Source organism: Oculina patagonica, chromosome 10 (genome assembly GCF_052425735.1).
Source record: "Oculina patagonica isolate OP01 chromosome 10, crgOcupat, whole genome shotgun sequence".
NCBI classification, from domain to species: domain Eukaryota; kingdom Metazoa; phylum Cnidaria; class Anthozoa; order Scleractinia; family Oculinidae; genus Oculina; species Oculina patagonica.
In genome coordinates this window covers 8,870,890-8,892,818 of record NC_135767.1, presented here as the reverse complement: position 1 = coordinate 8,892,818, position 21,929 = coordinate 8,870,890, and the positions used below count along the sequence as shown (strand labels likewise).

The 21,929-nt window shown below is 37.9% G+C and overlaps 1 protein-coding gene across 1 annotated transcript in view; it reads right to left on the bottom strand.

The window, feature by feature from the left end:
* Positions 1 to 21,704, bottom strand: part of LOC144667210 (matrix-remodeling-associated protein 5-like) — a 30,344-nt gene extending 8,640 nt beyond the window's left edge. Inside the window, exons 1-6 of the mRNA XM_078528615.1 lie at positions 21,635 to 21,704; positions 7,857 to 7,913; positions 6,696 to 6,869; positions 4,812 to 5,066; positions 3,850 to 4,158; positions 994 to 1,254 (exon numbers count right to left, since the gene is read on the bottom strand). Of these exons, the coding sequence (XP_078384741.1) occupies positions 994 to 1,254; positions 3,850 to 4,158; positions 4,812 to 5,066; positions 6,696 to 6,869; positions 7,857 to 7,913; positions 21,635 to 21,704 (1,126 nt within the window). The remainder of the gene's footprint in view (positions 1 to 993; positions 1,255 to 3,849; positions 4,159 to 4,811; positions 5,067 to 6,695; positions 6,870 to 7,856; positions 7,914 to 21,634) is intronic.
* Positions 21,705 to 21,929: the final 225 nt, after the last annotated feature.

Below are 21,929 nucleotides of genomic sequence, written 5' to 3'. Positions count from 1 at the left end.
ACAGGTACGTGAACAAACAACCAGGATAAAAACATGATATTATAATGTAAGCATAACACTTTAACAGGCTTGGATGAGGTAACTATCCTGTCCGCCAACAAAAGCCAATAGAATAATTGTTTATTAATTACATCAAGGCTTTCATCATCATCATCATCATCATTATCATCATCATCATCATCATCATTATTATTATTATTATTAGTTTATCTGTTTTTTACATTTGAGAGCAAACGAAGTTTGAAGTTCGAGCAAAGGAAGCACTGATTTTTTCGCAAGATTTGTATTCACAAAAAATGCGAAATCAAGTTTTACGCTGTTAATTTAGCAACTTAAATGAAACAGGTGTAACATCGATTGAGATAGAATTTTGTCTGAGGTAATCCCCGGAAAATCACGTATTCATACAATTATACCAAATCATTCAGTTTTTAAAACGGCGAGAGCCAAAATATTTGCAGAACTGGTCGCATTAGAGTTTTTACTTGTCAACAGCAATTTGTGTGCGTCTCGCCGCAGCTCATGGTAATCATGTTGAAGCAGAAAAGAGACGTCCATTGATTAGAAGTGAACGTCAAAAAATAACATGTCAATAGCTACTAGGATTGACAAAAATAGTAATCTTAGAAGTTACATTCACTGTGCCGAGGTATGATTTTAATTATTAGGGGTTTTAAAGCTTGTCCTACTGAGATTACCAAGCCTCTTTAAAACTAAAGTAACAAACTTTACTGAAAAGGCTTTGCTTAAATTTATAGAGTCGACAGTTTTCACTTTCGGTTCGCGTCGTCAATCGTTGCTGCTTTTAGTGCTCGTTTAGTCATTTTTGTTGAATATTTGAAATAAGCGTTTAATGGAGAAAATACTATATATTCTTAACGAAAACACAAAAAGTACACAGGCTATGTATGTTACAAAGTTCTCTCATATTTCTTCACCTCTCGCGTATTTTCGATTTATTCTTAGTTTAGCCACGAAAAGAGTTTGACCTACCATCGACGTACACTGTATAGTATCGGGTATATTCTAATCCTCTGCATTCGTATGTTCCTCCATCAGACAACTGAACATTGTTTATAATCAATGTACCATTTGGAAAGGCCTTGATCCTTGACCCAGATGTGGAATTGATTTCTTCACCTTTGCCGTTTAACCATTTTATGTGTTTGGTTTCGTTTTGTAGGGAACATTGAATGGTTTCGATGCTGTCAATATCGACATCCAGTGGATCCTTAGGCAATACTTTTCTGTTCTCTGTAACAAAAAATCTCACTTTAGATTCGTGCTCTTATTCGATCTGTTATTGACTAAATGTGTGTAGTTACCGTCATCAACGTTAACTTCTTTGGATCGTCAGTACTTTACAAACAGGATTAGCGGCAGTTTTGTTAATTAATGTTAATTGTTACTGCGGATAAGGTAGTGGTTTCCCTATTACTCTCCACAGATAAACTGAACTCAGCTCCCTTACAACAGATTATTTTTGATTCTTCGCAAGGTGGTGTCCGAGACAGTTTTCACAAAGAGCGATCATGAAGTAGATCACATATCACGCCAAGACAAATTTTCTTTTACACGGACATTTTCTTCAAGCTCTTAGTCCCTTTAGAGACTTCACTTGGCGATCTTAATAACGCTTTTGCTTTTTCAAAGCTGGCAATAGCTTTTTGTGTACTTTAAACGCTAGCCTTGCTTAAGGAAGCTCTGCTGTGGTCAGTAGACATCAGTCTCAAGCCCCGTTCAGACCACTAGCTGGTGTTGTTTGCGGTAGTACCAAGTTTAACTCCTCGGTTACGCTTGTAAATAGCCAACTGGTCTGCCTCCTGGCAGTTGGGATTTTAAACCATGTTATGTTCATTTACAATATTTGTTTCAGAGTTTGTTCACATTGGCCCTGAAAATGAAAAGCCCCATTCGGGGAGTGGTCAATTAAGTATATTATTATCATTTAAGACCAATACAGGGGTATTTTGGTATTCCAACAATGCAATGTAAGTTCCTCCGGTCGTTGGGTAGTTCATATTCTTCATTCGCTCATTCTATTCGATTGAAGATAGCAAGGACTAGAAATGGTTATCCTAAACCTCCGGGATGGTATAAATGTTTGTATTCCTCGGCTCGCAAACGACACACTATCCGCCACCTGTTCGTCGGATATCCCATTTCTCTCGCAAAAATTGAACTTAAATTGGTCAGCACTGAGTAGGGAGTCTTGGTCAGGGGCAGGCTGATTTGGGGAAATGTGGAATAGTTATACCCCACACAGGTTATTTTCTCCGTTAAGATCTGCCGGGGGTTTTTAGCACGGACCTGTAGGACCTTTATTAGAGGCTAAAAGTTCCTTCTAATTACTTATTTGTCAGACTAAAGATCTTAATCAACACACTCGTTTGATAGATATGCACGAGATAAGTATCAAATATAACATTTTAAAAAATACCGCTGAAGTGAAAATAGCATCCTTTAAAGCCCAGGTGAAACCTGGTTGGGATTTTTTTTATGAGTGTTTGCATTGGCTTATAATCTGTCAGAACTTTTATGGGCTGTCCATAAACAACTGGTTGCACGTTTCACAGCAAAATCTATCTTTTTGCATAACGTTTCCTTTAAGCGGTCAGGGATCGTGATGCATAGGCGCACCGAGTGTCCTTGTTGAATTAGGTAGCAAGCCTCTAGACAATTGAAGCATCGGTTTAAATTACTACTTCTTTTTAAACATCATATAGCTCCAAGAAAGGTGCCAGTTAAAAGACATCTGATTTCTTGCAATGCTTTAACTTGCGTAAGCGTTGCAATTCTGTGTCATTCTACAGAAGGATCCGGGGACTCAGAAACTGCTGATAAGTTTGGATCAAACTTGCCGAGGTACTTAACTGATGCAAAAAACGGCAAAGATCTTCTTCGGTCCGAGACTGCAGATATACTCCGTAATCGAATGGTCTTGTCAGAGTCAAGACTTGGACCTTTTCCTGGTTGAACTTAACACTGTTTGCGCGAGCACGGTTTAAGTATCCCATCATGCCAGGCCAAGCCATTCCCGCGTATGATCAGGGAACCAAAGACCACATGCAAACTGCCAATAACCTTAAACAGTTTATCGTTGCTTTTTTTTATATTTGAAAGCAGAAAATTCTCCAAATGAGCACTTCTAAAAGGTTTACCGTTCAAGAGGGGGGTCACAGGTGCAAAAAATGAGTTTTCGTCATCCAATAAATTTTGCCAAACCTGTCGTCCAATCAAGAATATACTCTTGCTACTCAACTTTGAAGCGACTTCTTTAGCTGTTGGTGACTTAGGCTAGGTGTCAAGGATCCAAATAGCCTGCGTGCAGACGTCTCTTATTTCCTTCTTACGCCAGGGACGACAGCTAGGATCCAAACAGGGGTGGGGAGTACCTTCCTTCTTTCCGGCAACTACATGACTATTCATCCAGTAGCAAGGCTTGTCCACTTTGGCATTGAAACCATTTTCATACCACCCAGAGTCTTCTTTTAGTTCACCATGGAACTTTACAAGCCAACATGAAAGAACATGCTAACCCGCTTGACCCGAAACCTATTAACCAGCGTGGCATACGCTTAAAATAATTTACTTAGCAAGATCTTCTTTAAGGTAATTCCTCATAAGCCTTTAACATGTTCTTAAAACAACAGTCATTTCCCTCGTTTTTTTAACTAAATAAACAGTAACTTATCAACTTAGTTTACATGTAAGATCATCCAATGCAATGGTTTTTACTCGAGCTTCTAGGCAAAGCTTTCAAGTCCGTTACTCCCTGTTTCGTTCTATACTGCTATGCCTGGGAAACTAGTTGTAATTTTATGTATTCAAACGTTGTCCAATACTTACTTGGTTCGCACAATGCCTCAGCACCCTTATCGTCTGAGCAGTCAACCTTTCCATCTGTGCGCCTGCAGTATGCCAATTCAGGTTTATCTCCCTTGCAGTCAACATCTGACATCAAAAACGGTATTTCGCTATCCTGCACATCTGACCCGATGAATTCAGCCAGAGCATCTTTAAAACCCAACTGTCGACAAATGACTTGTGCATCTGTAATACCCCATTCACTACGGCAAATCTTTCCCCACTTCCCTCGGTAAAAAACTTCCACTCTACCACCGTAGTCCACCTTTGCACCATTCAAGCGTACGAGAACTGGAAGAAAATGTCGCAAATGTATTAAATAAATTCATAGTGTTTGCCTTGGTTAGTAAATGACAAGTAAAAACTTCTATGCACGGTACATGCGAATTTTATGTTTTCAACTGGGTGAACACGCGGAGGGATAGTTTAAGTTAATGTCTAACTTTAGTTACTGGTTTAAATTAATAGTTCTCTCTACTTAGTAGATGGTGACCTGTCGATAATGGCTTTAAAAACGCTACAGTTGCCTTTGAAATGCTAATTGTCATGGATATTTACTTCTTACGGCTTAAATGACTTCTTTTGAAGGTTAACCATTACAGAATGAAACCCTCATTCAAAACTGGGAATAAACTTCAAAGAGTAGGGAAGGGAGCAAGGGTTCAATTTGTCAATTCGAAGTAAGACCTAAATCTTTTCAATTTTCTTCATTTCTGATAGTCTGGCGCACGAAAGCAATCGACACTTCTGTGTAAGGCTTGTAAGTTATTTTTCTTCAGTGGTGAGTGCACGTGTGGAGAACGAACAAGTAGAAAAACCCTGCTCTTAAGTTGGTTTTGTTGTTATAACTAATTGGATTTCTAGTTCTCTTGGACGGTTACTAAAGGTGGTTGATATTAGGAGGTCTGGGACTCCAGCCAATGCGTGAGTTGCCTGATAAATACCTTTGCATGTTTGTAAGTTCCCATCGCTGTTATTTCGGCAGTTTGTCAATGACGCACAACTATGGTGAACAGTTGTATTGGAGGCACTGCTGTTTTCATAAACTTCGCTGTTAGAGTAACCGATTGCCTGGCAGGTCAAATTTTCCTCAGCAGTATCCCAAGTTGCCGTGCACAGTTTTTTCCAGGTGTTGTTCTTGTATATTTCCACTGTGCCAAGGGATGGGGTTTCCTTTGCTTGAAAGCGCAGTGGAAACTCTGATCAACAGAAAACGAATATAATGTTTAATTGATCTAACTGATTTTACCGGAGGCAGCGTGGCCGAGCGGTTATAATTAGAGTGTTGGACTTGCAATGCGGAGTTCCCGGGTTCAAGTCCCGCCCTAGCCGCTAGCTGGATTTGTTCTTGGTAGTCCCAAGTTCAGATTCTCGACCACGCTTGTAAATAGCCAGCTGGTTTGCCTCCGGCCATCTGGGATTCTTAACGTTATGTTTATTTGATTTATTTGTTTCTTTCATTTGCTCGGCCCCACTAGCCTTTGTGCTATAAATACTGCCGAGAGTAAATAAAGGTTATTATTATTATTATTATTATTATTATTATTATTATTATTATTATTATTATTATCGAATTAGAAATTTGCACAAACGTTTGCTGGTGAAGTTTGTAAATGAAGTTATATCCTCAAGTATTTAAGTCTATGTAAATTAGGATTATATGTGGTATTTTTAAAAGCTGATGATTTATCCGTGTAAAAAATAATAAAGATTACACCAGGTAAGTTGTGCACGGTGATAAACAACAGCTGGGTACACTCAATAGACTTACTATTGGTTGAGACTCTATAAAGTAAGTTGCAGTTACTAAACCTCCTGATTCGTATATAGACGGCGTATTTTTTTAATCTTTTGTCTTTTATCTGGTATACACGTCGAATGATTTTTCTAAAACGATTCCCCTTTGAAAAAAAGATCTCTGATTCAATTTGAAACGCTTCTTTGCATTAGTTTATGAACGCTTATAGCGCGTGAGTGAATTCTGATATAAAATAAAAAATCGTGCTGCACCAATCTTGACCTTCTTTTGTGTTGATAATAATGATGACGACTTAGCTGGGAAAACCATATTCAAAGGAAAATTCATCGGCAATCAGCTATAGTTACTATGGTCTATGAATCACTCAAAGGTCATGCACATAAGTAAGTTGACGACCATATTGAATTTCAAGCTATCCACGTTGGAACCCGAGGGAAAGTTAGCTGTTCCATTAAGCAGACCCGCGCCAAATTCTAAAAAAAAAAAACAGCTCTAGCTACAGTGATGCATAAATTTTGAACAATCTAGCTTTAATCCGGCTTCGTTGGTTTCTTTAATGACTATTTTTTAATATAGCCTTTATTCAACAGTAGCTGAAAATTTGCGTGGGATATCTCCTGATACTTAAGCGACGAGTCCATTGGCGATTTGGCTAAAATCAGACGATATTGGGCAAAATTGAGCGGGAAAATTGCTTTTTTAACTATTTTTCAACGAAAAAATATTTTACAGCTACAAAACTGTGATTATGCAGCGCTTTGCATGCACGACTTCAGACGAAAGTTGGCTACCTTCGCAGGATATCAGTTACGTACGAATAGTGGATAACGTTGACTTTTTGACCATATATGGCCATCGTGATAATTTGCTAAAAAATAACATATATTATTGATATCGTCACTAAAAGAGAAACTGAGGCATACTACTGGAAGAATTGCACTACACTTCACTACAGCAGAAGTGTCATTAACCGATATTTTTTTTCTTCGGTGGCATTGAGAAACAAACAAACAAACAAACACTGAAACAAATATCCTGTTCGTATTGTAAAGTGCTCATTTATATGTACCTTCATGGCAACTTGACATATTACCACATTCCCTCACAACAGCTCTTGCGCCATTGCAGGGTTTTCCACCGTGTGCTGGCTCTGGGTTCTCGCATTCTCTAGTCCTTGTTTGTATGCCGCCAATTGTCTTAGAACACATACTCCATTTGCTCCATTTGGTCCAGCCACCGTCGACTTATAAGAAAATTAGAATAAAAAAAAGTAATTCGATATTTAGACAAAATTTAAACCCTCTTCAAATAAAATTTGTTCTGCTAAGTGATCTTGAAATAGATCTAGATTAAAGCATTGGTCAGTCAAGACGGCTGGTGATATACTTTTAAGTATACATATTTAAAATATGTATTTAAATACCTGAATAATGCAAAACACAATTTGCCATCATGCCCCAAAATACTGACCGGCCCAAAAGATTTGTAAGGGTAAAATAATAAACAATTATTAGATTCGGTTTTTGTGATATCCGGAATAATCAAGGTCTCGGTAAGTGTTATCAGCCGAAGCCGAAGCCGAAAACCGAATCTAATAATTGTTTTATTATACATTGATTTAAAGAAAATAACGACAAACTATTTCAACAGCTTGTGCTAATTCTTTTTTGACGTACGGCTCTTGAATGTTTTTCTCTCCTCAAGGTGTTCGTGAAACAGTTCCTTCGCAACTTTTGTCGATCTTTTTGTGTTTTTTTTTGTTCGTCCAGCAATTTGTTTAATTTCTTTCTTGGTTGAAGAAGCGAATCGACGAGCCATGCTTTGACTTCGCTGTATGAAAGATGCCACTCGCCACACGTGAACTTCAAATTGCTCTGGAAATTATGCAATGCGCGCGCAATCTACAGATTATTGACTAATCTGCTATCAAATAAGTGAATAACCTGTAGGTTGCGATGATTCCCAGAATTAGCTGTAGGCTCTTAGCCAATGAGAAGACAGATAGTGACTAAAATGTATAAAAATAATAATAATTACGTACAGCAGATGAACGAAGGCACTACAAGAGCAACGGCAACCGCTTTTAATGTAATCGTTGGAGTATGTTGCTATAATTTATTAAGTAAAATTGAAGCAACACATAGAAATGTGACTAGGGCAATTTCCATTTCACACTTTTTCCTCTTTATGAACCGTATGGTTTTCATGTTTCGGTAATGAAGTTACTTACTTGGACACGGACGCAGCTGACAAGGCCTGAAATCCACTGTATATGAACAGTTGTATTCTTGGAGCAAATTAAAAGTTAAACAAACATTAGATTCAATTTTAGGGCCGGGGTTTGTTTTATTATCAGAACCAGACGACTTAATTTTTATTTTTAAATGCGTCTGACTTTAACCAATGCGTTAAACGTATGGTTATACACTGCACTATCTATTACAATTCTGAGAGCCTACAGGTATAAAATCTGGTCTTTGTGTCATTTTTAGAGCGCGGTCGTATGCATTCTGGTATTGCCGCGTTAAGTATCGTATTTTGGGAACACGTGATGAATAACGACAAGTAAAACCAGAAAATTCCACAAAAGTAATAGAAAAGATATTTAGAGAAAACGATTACGATGTGAGAAAAGCAGAACTTAAAATTTGACCAACGAACGAACGAAGTCATAAACTGCACGGACTAAATTAATGTTTTGTACAGATTATATTAATTGAATTCACGTTCAAGTGTACTCAAGTTTTGCTTACATTGATTTTTTTTTGGAAATAATCATTTCATTCCATTTTAGTGTTAAGGATGTTATCAGGCTCAACCTTCCGCTCCAGCTGGTAAAAAGTTTTTCATCTGATAACACTTACCACGGTTTTTATAATTCATAAACCTCCTTCAAGAGTTGCTTTTAATATCAAAAAAGTTTTTGTTTGTCAAAAACAACAACAACAACATCTGAGCTTTATTTGCATGGCCATAAAACATTACAGTATTGCAAAAGCATAAGGTAATATATAATAGTAATAATTACAATAAAAAGTCATTAAACAAAACTAATCAAATAATCAGTGATCAAAAATTTGATAATAATTTGTCTCTCATTTCAATACATAGAGGATATTACACGGTGGCGAGAAGATATGAATTTTATGTTCGAGTGGCAGAAACGATATCTCACGAGTGAGCGTAGCGAACGAGTGGGATATCGTTTTTGCCACGAGAACATAAAATTCATATCTTTGAGCCAACGTGTAATGTTCTTTTTATTATATGGAGACCAGATGTAGTTGACGTTGCGGATTTTTATTTCATTGTTTTCGAATAATCGAGCCAGTTTTACAAATCAGCGTTCGTCTTCATAGAAAATACAAAGCACCCGTGCTAGAAACAGAATTCCGATCAAACAAAATACTTGTCAACTAGATATAAACACGTAAGAACTGAAAACATTACTGACTTTGACTTGAATCCGATGCGGCAAAGTCTTGATGGCCGATCGATAGTTTTCAACTGCTTTTGTTTTCTTCTTCACGACATCTTGCAATGGTGAAATCCCTTGCGAAGAATTCCCTCTAAAAACCTTGAAATCGTCAAGGTTTTTATTTTCGTGTACTCATTCTTAACTTTTTTGGAAAACTCATTCTTTTTCGTTGCTTAGTTAAACAAATTAAACCTTCGTGTCGATGGCTCGATGCTTGCTTACAACAAACGACACGAAACCAAGTTCATTCAGCAAAATAGAAATGGCGCGAATCGTGACGTCAATGAGCGATATGTCACTCGCAAGAGTGTCATACGGAAAATACGCCACTCGGGTCCCGGATGGAGTGGCGTATGGAATCTACGAGTGGTTTAGTTCCCAGTAAAACACTCTCCCCCATATAATAAAGGACGATATAAACTGCACTACTGTAATTGCATATTAATATAATAGTCAGTGGAGTGGGATTCGAAATTATATGATCTATTTTACTGAAAAAGATGTCTCTAATTGATGAATATCTTGGACAATGAAATGAAAATGGGTTTCATCTTCAACATTATGCCCACAAATAGTGCAAAGTCTGTCACTTCTGGGGATATTGTTATATCTTCCTGTTTCAATCAGGAATGTGTGATTACTTATTCTGAGTTTCACAAGCGTTTTTCGATTAGGATTTTTTCTAGTCAAATCTAAATAGGGTGAAGGTGTATAACGGTCTTTAAAAGTATTATAAAATTCTAGTTTTTGCGAATTACAAAGGGAATGTTTCCAATAAGCGATATATTTGTTTTTCATTTGATCTACAAGATACGTTATCTTAGTGTCATCTAAAGTATCATGATTAAAGTTAAAGGAAATGTCATAATAATTGAGGATCTTTGTAAGATTGGAATAAAAACTATTTTTACCATTACAGTGGAGATCTATTGACATTATCAGTGATTGCACGGCGAGGGAGTTTTGATCTTTATTTTGAAGATAACTTATGTACTTAAGAATTCGTTTATTTATATCAAAGGTTAAAGGGAATCGACCCATTTCAGCCCGGCATGCAATATTAGATGTCTTGTTATTAACTTGTAAGTAGCGCTTGAAAAATTGTAAGTGACTTTTTTCAATTGGTGAAGTGTCCCAAGACTTGAAATCTGATTTAGCAAAGACACCCCAGGCTTCGCTATTATAAGTCAAAATGGGTGAAATCATCGTGTCAAAAATTTTGTAAGCAAGAGAGGGTTTTAAACTGCCAAAGTCAACGTGCCGTCTTAAACCAAAAAGAGCATGAAGAGCCTTTTCTCTCAAGTGATCCAGCGACAGTGTGAAATTACCAGATGAAGAAATTCGCGTTCCTAGATAAGTATAATTCTGAACAGTGTCAATCTTTTCTTTGCCAATATAAAAGTTACAGTCATATTTTTTCGCGCGTTTTTAAAAAACCATTATTTTAGTTTTCTTAGGATTGATCTTAACATCCACGATGTACAGTACTGGGCTAAGGTATTGAGACAATTTTGCAGCCCTGTTTTTGATCGTGATGGTATAATCAAGTCATCTGCATATAAAAGAGAATTTAATTTGGTTCCATTGGGTAAAACAAATGGATCAGATAGAATATTGTCGAAAGAGAAAGGCAAGTCGTTAATGTATAGGTTAAACAGAAGTGGACTCAGAATGCAGCCTTGCCGTACACCTCTTGCGTATTGAAAAGGTCGCGTTTGGTTATTGCCAATCCTTATAGAACCGGTAGAATTGTTGTAGAGGCTTTTGATTAGGTTATAAAATTTCCTCCAACATTATTTTGCAGCAATTTATAAAGGAGCCCATCGTGCCATACCGAGACGAAAGCTTTCCTGAAATCGACAAAACAGGCGTATACCTTTTCATGGTGACAATTTATGTACTTATTGACTGAGTGGGAGGGCCGGACAGGAAAATATTTGGCTCGAGGTCAGAACGTGGTCAGGACGTACGGACCGAGCGCAGCGAGGTCCGTGCGTCATATGACCACTGAATTTGTTTTTGTTTTTCTTTCGTCTATGCGGACGCGGCGGCCCGTTTCGCGCGCATTTTGAAAAGCCAATGGTAGCTTGTAATTTGTTTGGGAAGCCAGTATTAAAAGTGCATTTGAACTACGATGTGCGTACAAAGTTTTTTAAGTTCTGTTAAAATTGTCAACCAAATCTCCGAGTTTTAGCTTCATTCCAAGAAGATTTAAATCCGACTAAATTCCTCGTACATGACTGCAGTTGGTAGAAATTTCAAAGGAAACGTTTATGAAGGACTACAACAAAGAATTTGCACGACGTTTCCGCTAGTCGTGCACGTCTCTCAGCGAAGACTGAATTTAACCTGATTACATGAACAACTTAGCGAAGTTTCGAGAGAATTAATTAATTTTCCACCAAGAAGGATTTTGGATGTTAAAAACAACATTAGATCATAATCGATGAAACTGCATAACTCTTGGAAAGGGATTGTACAGACAGTTCAGGATTTTGCTTCGCTTCGTTTCCCTTCGGCTTCAAGTTGTTTTGTTTACCACAGATCGGAGTATTCATGAAAGTCGACGTTCGACGTCGACGAATTCAAGGACTAAGCAGCAACAGCAGACATCTGCTGTTGCTGCTTAGTCCTTGAATTCGTTAGTTCCTCGACGACGTTGAGCTCTGCATTACAGTTGATGTCCAAATTGTGCTTAAAATGCTTCGTGAAAACAAGCGGGAAACTGTGTCATTGATCAGGTTAGTCGTAAACATGTACTCGCATTTTGTTTGTTGTGATTTAAAAATTACGCAGCAGAAAAGAGAAATTTGCGTTTACTTCGCATTTGCATTTTTTCTTCAATGTTTATCATGACTACAAACCAGGATACGTCTCTGTCCGATTATGTTGTTTTTTGACGGCTGTTATTTCGATTTTAATGTTGTTGTCAGGAGTATTTCTTCATCATTTGCCGAGTTTAAACACGTTTTTGTTTTAATTTTTGCGCCTGCAAACTACATCGCTTTCTAGATAGTAAAGTTTTAATGAATATGTTGGACATTCTTTGCTTTTTAGAAAAATCTTAACTATGGCTCCTCTGAATTCAAAGCTGTGGAATCAACTGGTCCAAATCTGGCATCTCGCGGCAGTAGCGGGGCCGTACGCTTTTCTAGTAGGGCCGTACGGCTTTTTCCGGCCCTGCTAGAGCGAGGCGTACGGCCCTCATACGGGACTTTTTAATCGGGCGTGGCAGGCCGATTCGTGTTTTACCCTTTGGGCGTCCTAGTCGATAGTCTCCTGTCGGCCAAAAAAGACGGGGATAGCCTGGGGCTGCTACAAAACCGCTACGGGTGACGCATACCGCAATCGGTTTCATTTTAGTTTTGACAGGAAATCGTTGCAGGCACACTGGGTCGACTTTTGGGCTAATGTGTTATCAGGTTGTGTTTTTTGCTTCGGCGGAAGGACAGAGAAACAAACTCAAGGGCAAAGTACTAATATTCACCATTGTGAAACTGCACTTACTTTGACAAGTCGAAGTTATTTTTGTAAATGAAAAAGGTAACGTCATTGATGTCACGCAGTGTTTTTTTTTTAGCAAACTAGGCGGTATATTTTTAGAGCCGGGCTCCGCCGTAAAACTTTTTTTTATTTAGCAAGAACTGTGTTGATTTTCATTTCTGAACAGTTGGTCGTCAAGTCGTTTGTCACAAAGAGTAGAATGTTTGTACAGCATGTTTTGGAATTATTTTAGATTTGGTTAGTAAGACGCTTCTGAAGACCTGAGCAAAACATTGGGAATGTACAGTATTAGTAGGAACTTGAATGGTATTTTTCACAAGATGGATAAAGCTATCAACTGAAAAAAACAATGGACTTCAAAATGAAAACTTTGAATAGTTAGATGTTAATTGGATTTGTTGTAATTAAATTTTATCGCGGCTTGGATGCATAATATCACGGCTTTGAAAGTCTTCAAATAATTGGAAAGGTTCCTTTCTTCCTTCTGATCTGATTGTTATTTTCATGTATTGATTATTTGAAAGTGGTTTTCGTTGATAAGAAAAAAAACGGGTTTTCACTGAACTGCTTGAAGTATTTATAGACTTAATCAAATTACATTGTGCACGAAATATTTTTCTTTTTTTGTTTTGACATGAAATGAATTTCCTTTTTATGCCATTCAACTGGTTTGAGCTGATTTTGTTAAAGATTTGTAACGCAATATAAATTTTCAAACATAAGCTGGAGCTTGTCTAGGCGTGTGTGTTAAAAAGAAGATGACTTCTAAAGCTTACGGAAACTGCGTGACATATGCAAATGCGTGAAACTGCGTGACATCACCCAAAACCTCGGCTTTGTTGACACCATCCCCTTCCCTCCCCCAAATGTTGCATTCTCTCTCATGGGGGGGGGGGGGGAGGTAATTGGAGTAGAACGCTCGAAGGGATAGGGTGGAGTAAAAGACTGCAGGAGAGGGTAAGGAGTGGGAGGATGGGAGTAGAAATTGAGGGACAGGTGGGGGTGAACGTATAAGGAGAGGGAAAGGGATGGAGAATTAAAATGTATGCTTGGTTATATCACGCAACCTTTGACTTCTGTTGTTTTCTCACATGAACAAAACTTAAGATGGGGTTCTACCTGAATTTGAATGAAATTTTAAGAGATTTAAAGAAGGTATTGAAGGAAAAAATGGAAACACCACCAAACAGTTGACCCCCTCGCAAGAGCACTCCAGGTTGTCAGGGGACTGCTTGGTGTCCGTCCACCAATTTTTAACTTCACATTCTAACTTTAAAATCACATTAAATCTCCAATATTTCTTATTTGTCTAAATTTTGCTAATCCTTCGAGAAAATCTATCGCCTCCCAGACATCCCCCAAAATCGCCCAAAAATTAACAAAATACTGCAAAACAAAGATATATGGGATAAGTAAAGCTTTTTTGGATTTCTTGAAACGCGACTGAAATGGTTTTCAGTATTTTTCAGCCCGTATACTACTATTCAGTACTACTATTCTTCATCAGTTGCTATTACAGTAATGGTATGAAACAAATACCTAATCATTGGTCAACAAGTTGTGATCATTTTCTTGACAATAGTAGTTAACTGATAAAGAGTTGTAGTACTGTTCCATCAAAGTGTAAGGGCTGGAAAATACCGAAATGCGTCAGCCACCTAAAGCGTTGGAAAAATGGTCTTCAGGTAAAACCCCGCGTTTATTAAGTATTGCGAAAAGGCTGCACTTTGCTAAGTGTTAAAAATTTATATTTTCTAGTCGTCTAGTTCAATCGTTTATTTGTATTGTGCGAAATATATTTATAAATTGAGACCATTATGTCATTAAGTAATAATGCAATCTTGAAAACATTCCAGATATTATGTTCTACACACTAATACAGCTCATGCAGACGGTGACCTACGCAAACCTCCGACTGAGTGTTACTTAAGTGACTGTTTCTCCAGTGATTTTTACTGTACTATACCCTGCCTTTCATGTCAAAGCAGATAGTTAATTATTAACTGCACGATTTTAAGCTTCTCAAGCTTCTTGTTTCATATGGTTTTCCAAGAAAATTGCGCGCGGGTCCGTACGGGTCATATGATAAAACGGAGTTTGTTCGTAGCGCGAGTCAAGTTCGAGCCCGAGTCAAGTTCGAGTCACGAGTCAAGTTTGAGTCAAAGAATTTTTTCACTTTTTTTTTCAATAATATTGTTTGACTATAATAAAGATCAGCACTTAGGTTTGATATAGGACGCAGTTTTTTTTTTAATTGCAGACGCGATCGGAAAGATTTCATTTTGCATTTTGAAACAACATAAGCTTTAATTGTCATAGTCTATAAGATTCGAACTTTGGCCGGACACCGTACCTCACCGATTTCGCTGAAATTTGGCATGCAGTCTTGTTTTAGGGTCCTAACTACCAAATGGATATTAAAAAGTTTCAATTCTTTTTATTTTGGAAAATATCGAGAAGGCCGATTTGAAGCGTCCGTGACGGCTCGCCAACATGGCGGATCAAAGGTGTTCTTGTTACTTCGACACTGAACCTGCCGTCACAGTTTCTCGATCATACTTGGTATAGTTATAAAGAACTATCTTTCTTCTTTCTATATATCAAAATAGATTCGGCAAATGTTGAGTTTGGATGATCAACGGCCAAGAAGTTCGAAGGTATGTTAACGATGTTTTGAACAGTCTCAAATTTACTACAAAATGAAAGGCTAATAACTCCACTGTTATCTCGATTTAGAACTAGCCATTTACCATGAACAAAGCTTGTTCATTGGTGAATTGATTCCATTAATAAAAAAATTGGGGAAATGTAACCGTTAAGAATAAAAAATTATGGAACCTCTAGTAAATTGGCCATTTCAGCGCCATTTCAGCGGATCAGCTCATTTAACAGCAAATAATCGGGAGAAACATGAAAGGGTTACAGTCGTTTATAATAAGCAGTTTTCTGGTATTCTTTGCTTATCTTAAACAAATACATGATCTTTGCCAAAGATATGGCGATTTTTGAGCGTACGATCGTTTCTCCAAATTTTTATGTCGGCAACTTTATTTTATTTGTTGTCGAGATTATACGCTGTTGTTAATCAAGTATTCGTTTCACAAGAACTTCTGTTGCTCGCATTTCCCAAATCACTGTTTAAGAAATTGCCCATTCCGTAACAGGGTCATTCTTACTTTTTCTTTAAAAATTACTAGGAAAGCAAGAATGTCATAGAACGGTTTTATACTAGTGAAAATACCTGTCAGACATAACTTCAACTGTTCGTGTTATCTGGCTGTTTTCACAAATATGCAAATTAAGGAATTCTTAAAGTGCCTATCTTTAACTATTTCACGCTTAAAGATTCCTCTAAATCTTTTCGCCTACCTTTTGGCCAAACGAAGTTTTGTGTCTCCAGGCAGAATGCTCGTTATCAGCAATGAAAGTCGAAGAGATACAGAAGCTCGAGTAAAATTCTAACTGCTGTGAAATGAACATCGTTTGAGCTTGACGTGTATTTATAGATTGCGCTCGAGCTCCGTTAATTAAGTTTATTCATTTGGCGATCAGATAAAAATCAATGAATGATCAGAGTTATTAAAGTCCATTTCTAAGCACGAGAGACACGGAAGTTTGTTTCAGAAGCATTTATGCATGGAAATACCAGTTTATTATTGACTGACGCGGTTAAAAAATACTCGGCTTCTAGCGGTAAATCTGCATTTATAATAGCTGGGAGTTTGGGTTTTTTTTTGGTGTTGTTGTAGGAAGGCGGGGGGAGGGGGGTGGAAGTGGTGCCTCCGAATCCTCTTTAGATCTCTGACACAGTGGTCTGAATGTTGAAAAAAAGAGCTCATCTGTTAATAAGCATAATGCGAGCTGATTTTGAAATGAACATGACTTTACGTTTGTGTCATCAGTAATTATCGTGTCTGAAGAAGGCGTGGCTTACTCGCGGCAAGAACAACATAATAACAGTGAAGCTAACACATTTTCCTCATTGATTTGAAATGAATTTCGAATCAATTCTTTTTAGGGCAAGTTAAAAGATACAAATGTTTTTCGTCCAGATTTTTACAAAAAAAAGCAGGTGAGAACTTGGCTGTTTTTGTTATCTCGGACTTTTTTTTTTTTATTAAAGTCGAACCTCTCCATAAGGACACCTCTCGTGATGCGTCATGACTTACATCACGTATGTCCTTATCGCCGACCTAGGTGAAGAAAGGGACTACTGTAATTACTCGAATAAGCGCCGCGGCGCTTACTAAATTTTTTACGCCTCCAGTGCGGCGCTTATTCGAGGGCGGCGCTTATTAAAAAGTTTGACGCCACAAAGAATCTAATCCTTAACATTTATTAAAATAGGGTCCCCTGATTGCCAAAAGTCGTCTCTTGCTGAAGATTGTACTGAAGAATGTTCAATAGAAAAAAATTGAGCGGTAAAACAAGCACTTTGAACTGCAGAACGTCGCTTTTAATGGAAAGAAATGTCCAAGTTTGTTTAAGAGTTGCTTTGTAGTTCTGTTTCTAGTTAAACAGATTTCCTTGAATAAGCGCCGCATCGGGACTGCGGCGCCGGGGGCGGCGCTTATTAACTTTTTTGTCCGAAATGCGGCGCTTATTCGAGGGCGGCGCTTATTCGGGGGCCGCGCTTATTCGAGTAAATACGGTATGATAGTACAGAGGCTTTCCGAAGAACTCAACGCAATATCCCCCCAAAGCTCGAACCGGGATTTAAAAATCTCAAAAAAGTGTTAATATGAATTGTAAATCCACTCATAGCGGTCTGGCCTTACTAAAACCTGGAGAGAGAAAAAGACAGTGGGCAGATAAATGAAAGCTGCTCGAGGGTACGCTGTTGAGCAGATTCTGTGAAATTCCCCTTTTTATCCTTTTCTCTCATAAGCCCTCCCAATTCAAGGCCCATATATTTCTTCCAAGTCAACTGTCAAAGTTTAAGGCCACTTTTTTCCTACCAGGTTACCGTCTTGAGAGTTTTAAATTTTATTAAATCTTGGTGACACTGTCCCTTTAATTCATTAATGTAATTCAAATCAGTTTATAAAAACGTTTTTCAGAAAACAAGAAGTTTTTTAATTTCGCTTTAAGCCACCGCACCCCAACCACGGATATAAGACCTACCACATTTAAAAGCCCACATTTCGTACCAAACTGTACAACCCCAGGGCTTATACAAGCAGATTTTTGCACTTTCTTACACGGTTGGGGAGCGTGATGGCCTAATAATGGTCACTGCGCTGGACTCTGGACCAAACAGTCCTGGATAGAGCTTTTGGGGGACAATGCGCTAAGTTCTTTGGAAAGCCTCTCAACTCCCAGAGTCCCTTTCCTTACCCAGGTGTAAAAATGATTACCAGTCAATCTTTAGCTTTTCGGGAAGGGAGATAACCCTGCGATGGAATAGCATCCCATCCGGGTGGAGTAAAAAATACTCGTTGTCGCTTCACGTTGCGGAAACTGGTATGAGCTCCGGCCTGATGGGCCACTAGGCTCGTAACCTGCCTATTGAGAGACCTGGCGGAGAACTACATAAATGGACCGGGCGGCCATAAATTTTTTATCGTGAATTGAGGCGCGGCGCTCCCACATTAAGGGGTGACATGGCATAACGAAGAGTAATTGATAATCCATTCCCCGAACTGTTTCAAATTCAGGCCACTGTGTAAAAGAACAAAAGAGGATACGAAGGCACCACTTCCACACCCCCCTCCCCCCCCCCCGAGCCCCCTAAAAAAAAACAACACCAAAAAACACCCCAAACTCCCAGCTATTATAAATGCAGATTTACCGCTCAAAAATTAACCGGTATTTCTATGCATAAATGCTTCTGAAACAAACTTCCGTGTCTCTCGTGCTTAAAAAAATGGACTTTAATAACTCTGATCATTCATTGATTTTTATCTGATCGCCAAATGAATAAACTTAATTAACGGAGCTCGAGCGCAATCTATAAATACACGTCAAGCTCAAACGATGTTCATTTCACAGCAGTTAGAATTTTACTCGAGCTTCTGTATCTCTTCGACTTTCATTGCTGATAACGAGCATTCTGCCTGGAGACACAAAACTTCGTTTGGCCAAAAGGTAGGCGAAAAGATTTAGAGGAATCTTTAAGCGTGAAATAGTTAAAGATAGGCACTTTAAGAATTCCTTAATTTGCATATTTGTGAAAACAGCCAGATAACACAAACAGTTGAAGTTATGTCTGACAGGTATTTTCACTAGTATAAAACCGTTCTATGACATTCTTGCTTTCCTAGTAATTTTTAAAGGAAAAGTAAGAATGACCCTGTTACGGAATGGGCAATTTCTTAAACAGTGATTTGGGAAATGCGAGCAACAGAAGTTCTTGTGAAACGAATATTGAATAACAACAGCGTATAATCTCGACAACAAATAAAATAAAGTTGCCGACATAAAAATTTGGAGAAACGATCGTACGCTCAAAAATCGCCATATCTTTGGCAAAGATCATGCATTTGTTTAAGATAAGCAAAGAATACCAGAAAACTGCTTATTATAAACGACTGTAACCCTTTCATGTTTCTCCCGATTATTTGCTGTTAAATGAGCTGATCCGCTGAAATGGCGCTGAAATGGCCAATTTACTAGAGGTTCCATAATTTTTTATTCTTAACGGTTACATTTCCCCAATTTTTTTATTAATGGAATCAATTCACCAATGAACAAGCTTTGTTCATGGTAAATGGCTTGTTCTAAATCGAGATAACAGTGGAGTTATAAGCCTTTCATTTTGTAGTAAATTTGAGACTGTTCAAAACATCGTTAACATACCTTCGAACTTCTTGGCCGTTGATCATCCAAACTCAACATTTGCCGAATCTATTTTGATATATAGAAAGAAGAAAGATAGTTCTTTATAACTATACCAAGTATGATCGAGAAACTGTGACGGCAGGTTCAGTGTCGAAGTAACAAGACCACCTTTGATCCGCCATGTTGGCGAGCCGTCACGGACGCTTCAAATCGGCCTTCTCGATATTTTCCAAAATAAAAAGAATTGAAACTTTTTAATATCCATTTGGTAGTTAGGACCCTAAAACAAGACTGCATGCCAAATTTCAGCGAAATCAGTGAGGTACGGTGTCCGCGAACTTTTAAAAAAGCTCGAAAATTATGGAGTATTACACTTAAACTACAGGTATTCCTACCTCGATCTGTCAACTCTTTGTTTTAATAACTTTTTAATACGCTTTTCGACTTTCAATACGCTTTTACAAGCAGTTTCTTAGCTTGATGGCTTGTCTTGACGACTGAGGAATATATATTTTTCCCTTCGCGCACGATTTTCATGGCGTTCTACTTTCAAATCGTCGATTCGAGAAGCGGTGAACGACTCGATTTCAATAATTGATTCATTTTGTCACCCATTTGGAATACATATATTTTTCAGCTCAAAATTATTTTCAACCGATTCAGAATAGCTTCGGGCAGATTTGAATTCAAAATTAGTCTTGAGTTGAGAGAAATAGAGAATGTGCATTACCGTTGGTTTGTCCCGGAGTCCCAGAAATACGGGAAAACAACTTTATCACATGTTATCAGTGAACTTGTTTTGTCTTGACCCCTCGACCCGTGTCACGATTGGTATCGGCGGCCGCTTGTGTTCGCTCTTGCAGGCGATGTTCAAGTTTCCTTGATAAGCGTTTTTCAAATATGATTTTTGCGTCGTTGAGATGGAACCTCTACCTCAGGTTCAAGTGTGTAAATACAGAAAAGCCGCAGCTGCGAACCAATGCAGGAATGAACTCTCGCAATCGGCAGTAAAAAGGAGTCAAATCAAATCTTGCTGTTCTTCAGACTTGGAACACTGATACATCATTTTCATCAGCAACTAAAACCAAAAAAACTAAAAGAAAAAAGAGAAAATAAACTTGACTCGAACTTGACTCGAGCTCGAACTTGACTCGTGCTACGAACAAACTCGATAAAACGTACTTATCTATCAATGTTCGCAAAGTAAGAACATGGTCTGCAGTTCGGTTATTCGGTAAAAATCCGACTTGAGATTTGTGAAAGATGTTCAGCGAGTTGACATGTTCTAGAAGCCTTTGGTTTACAATTGAACAAAATAATTTTCCTAGACAGCTAGAAACGCAAATTCCTCGGTAATTTGAGGGGTCATTTCTTCCACCAGACTTGAATATTGGTGTAATGAGCCCACCACACCGCATTTGAGGCATTGAACCCAAATCAAGAATATTGTTGAAAAGTTTTTGATAAACGGGTATCATTTCATTTAGGCTAGTTTTGATCATTTCGTTCCGTATTTTGTCTGAATAGGGTGATTTGTTATTCTTTAATTTTTTTACTGCTTTAATTACGTATTTCGGCTTCTGTGATGAAGTAGTCCAAGGGATGTGATTGCATTTTGTTGTCTTCTTGTTTTCGTAACTCATTGATAAGGTTTTGTTGATCGGAGTTAAGAGGGTCATTTGAATGAAGAGACTGGAAATGTCTCATCCAATTTTCTTCTGAAATCAGTGGAGTATGTTTTAATTTCACTGAGTCATTTCAAGCGACATTCTTTATCAAAGCATTTTTTGTTTGAAGATGATTGGACGCGTTTATGGTTTTTTATAGTTTTTATTTTTAAGCAGCATTTTGCAGTTGCAATGAAAATGTTTTCTACTTTTTTAAGGGAGATGTTAACATCTGCGGTTGATTCGTTGTCGTTTAGATACTCTCGAATTAACGTTTGCGTTCTCGGAGACCGTAGTGCGTCTTTGAATTTTTGTGCGGAGTCTTGCTCCCAGCAGAATTGTTTCGGTAAACTCGTCAAAGCATCATTTGCAGGTATTGCATCCCGATTAGAAATATTCGTGTTAATATTCAGCCAAGTCACTACTGGGCTATGATCTGATAAACAGGATGGCTCCATCAAGTCAGTGACGTTTTACTACATGAACTTTGGAACGAAGCTTGCAGCAATCAGTGAAAAATCTGTGGATTTTATATAGGGTTATTAAGAGGAAGGTAAAGGGCAGTCTTAAGTTACTTACCGACACGTTTTCGCTCCTGGCGACCCACCCCACATTCACCCAGGCACCTTCCCCATGATGACCAAGCCATGCAACCTTTACATATACCAATGAAAATTATTTAACATTAGTTTACAATTTGATTCCTAGTACATGTAATGTGAAAAAGTTAGCTGCCACATTTTCTTCTTTAGGCATATGGTTATTCAGCAATGCGCATAATACAATAGTTAAATTAATTTGGTTTCTTTGAATGTTGAATTGTTTCAATTCATTCATTTTAATCTAAAACTTTTAAGAGCAATTTTGCAGAAAA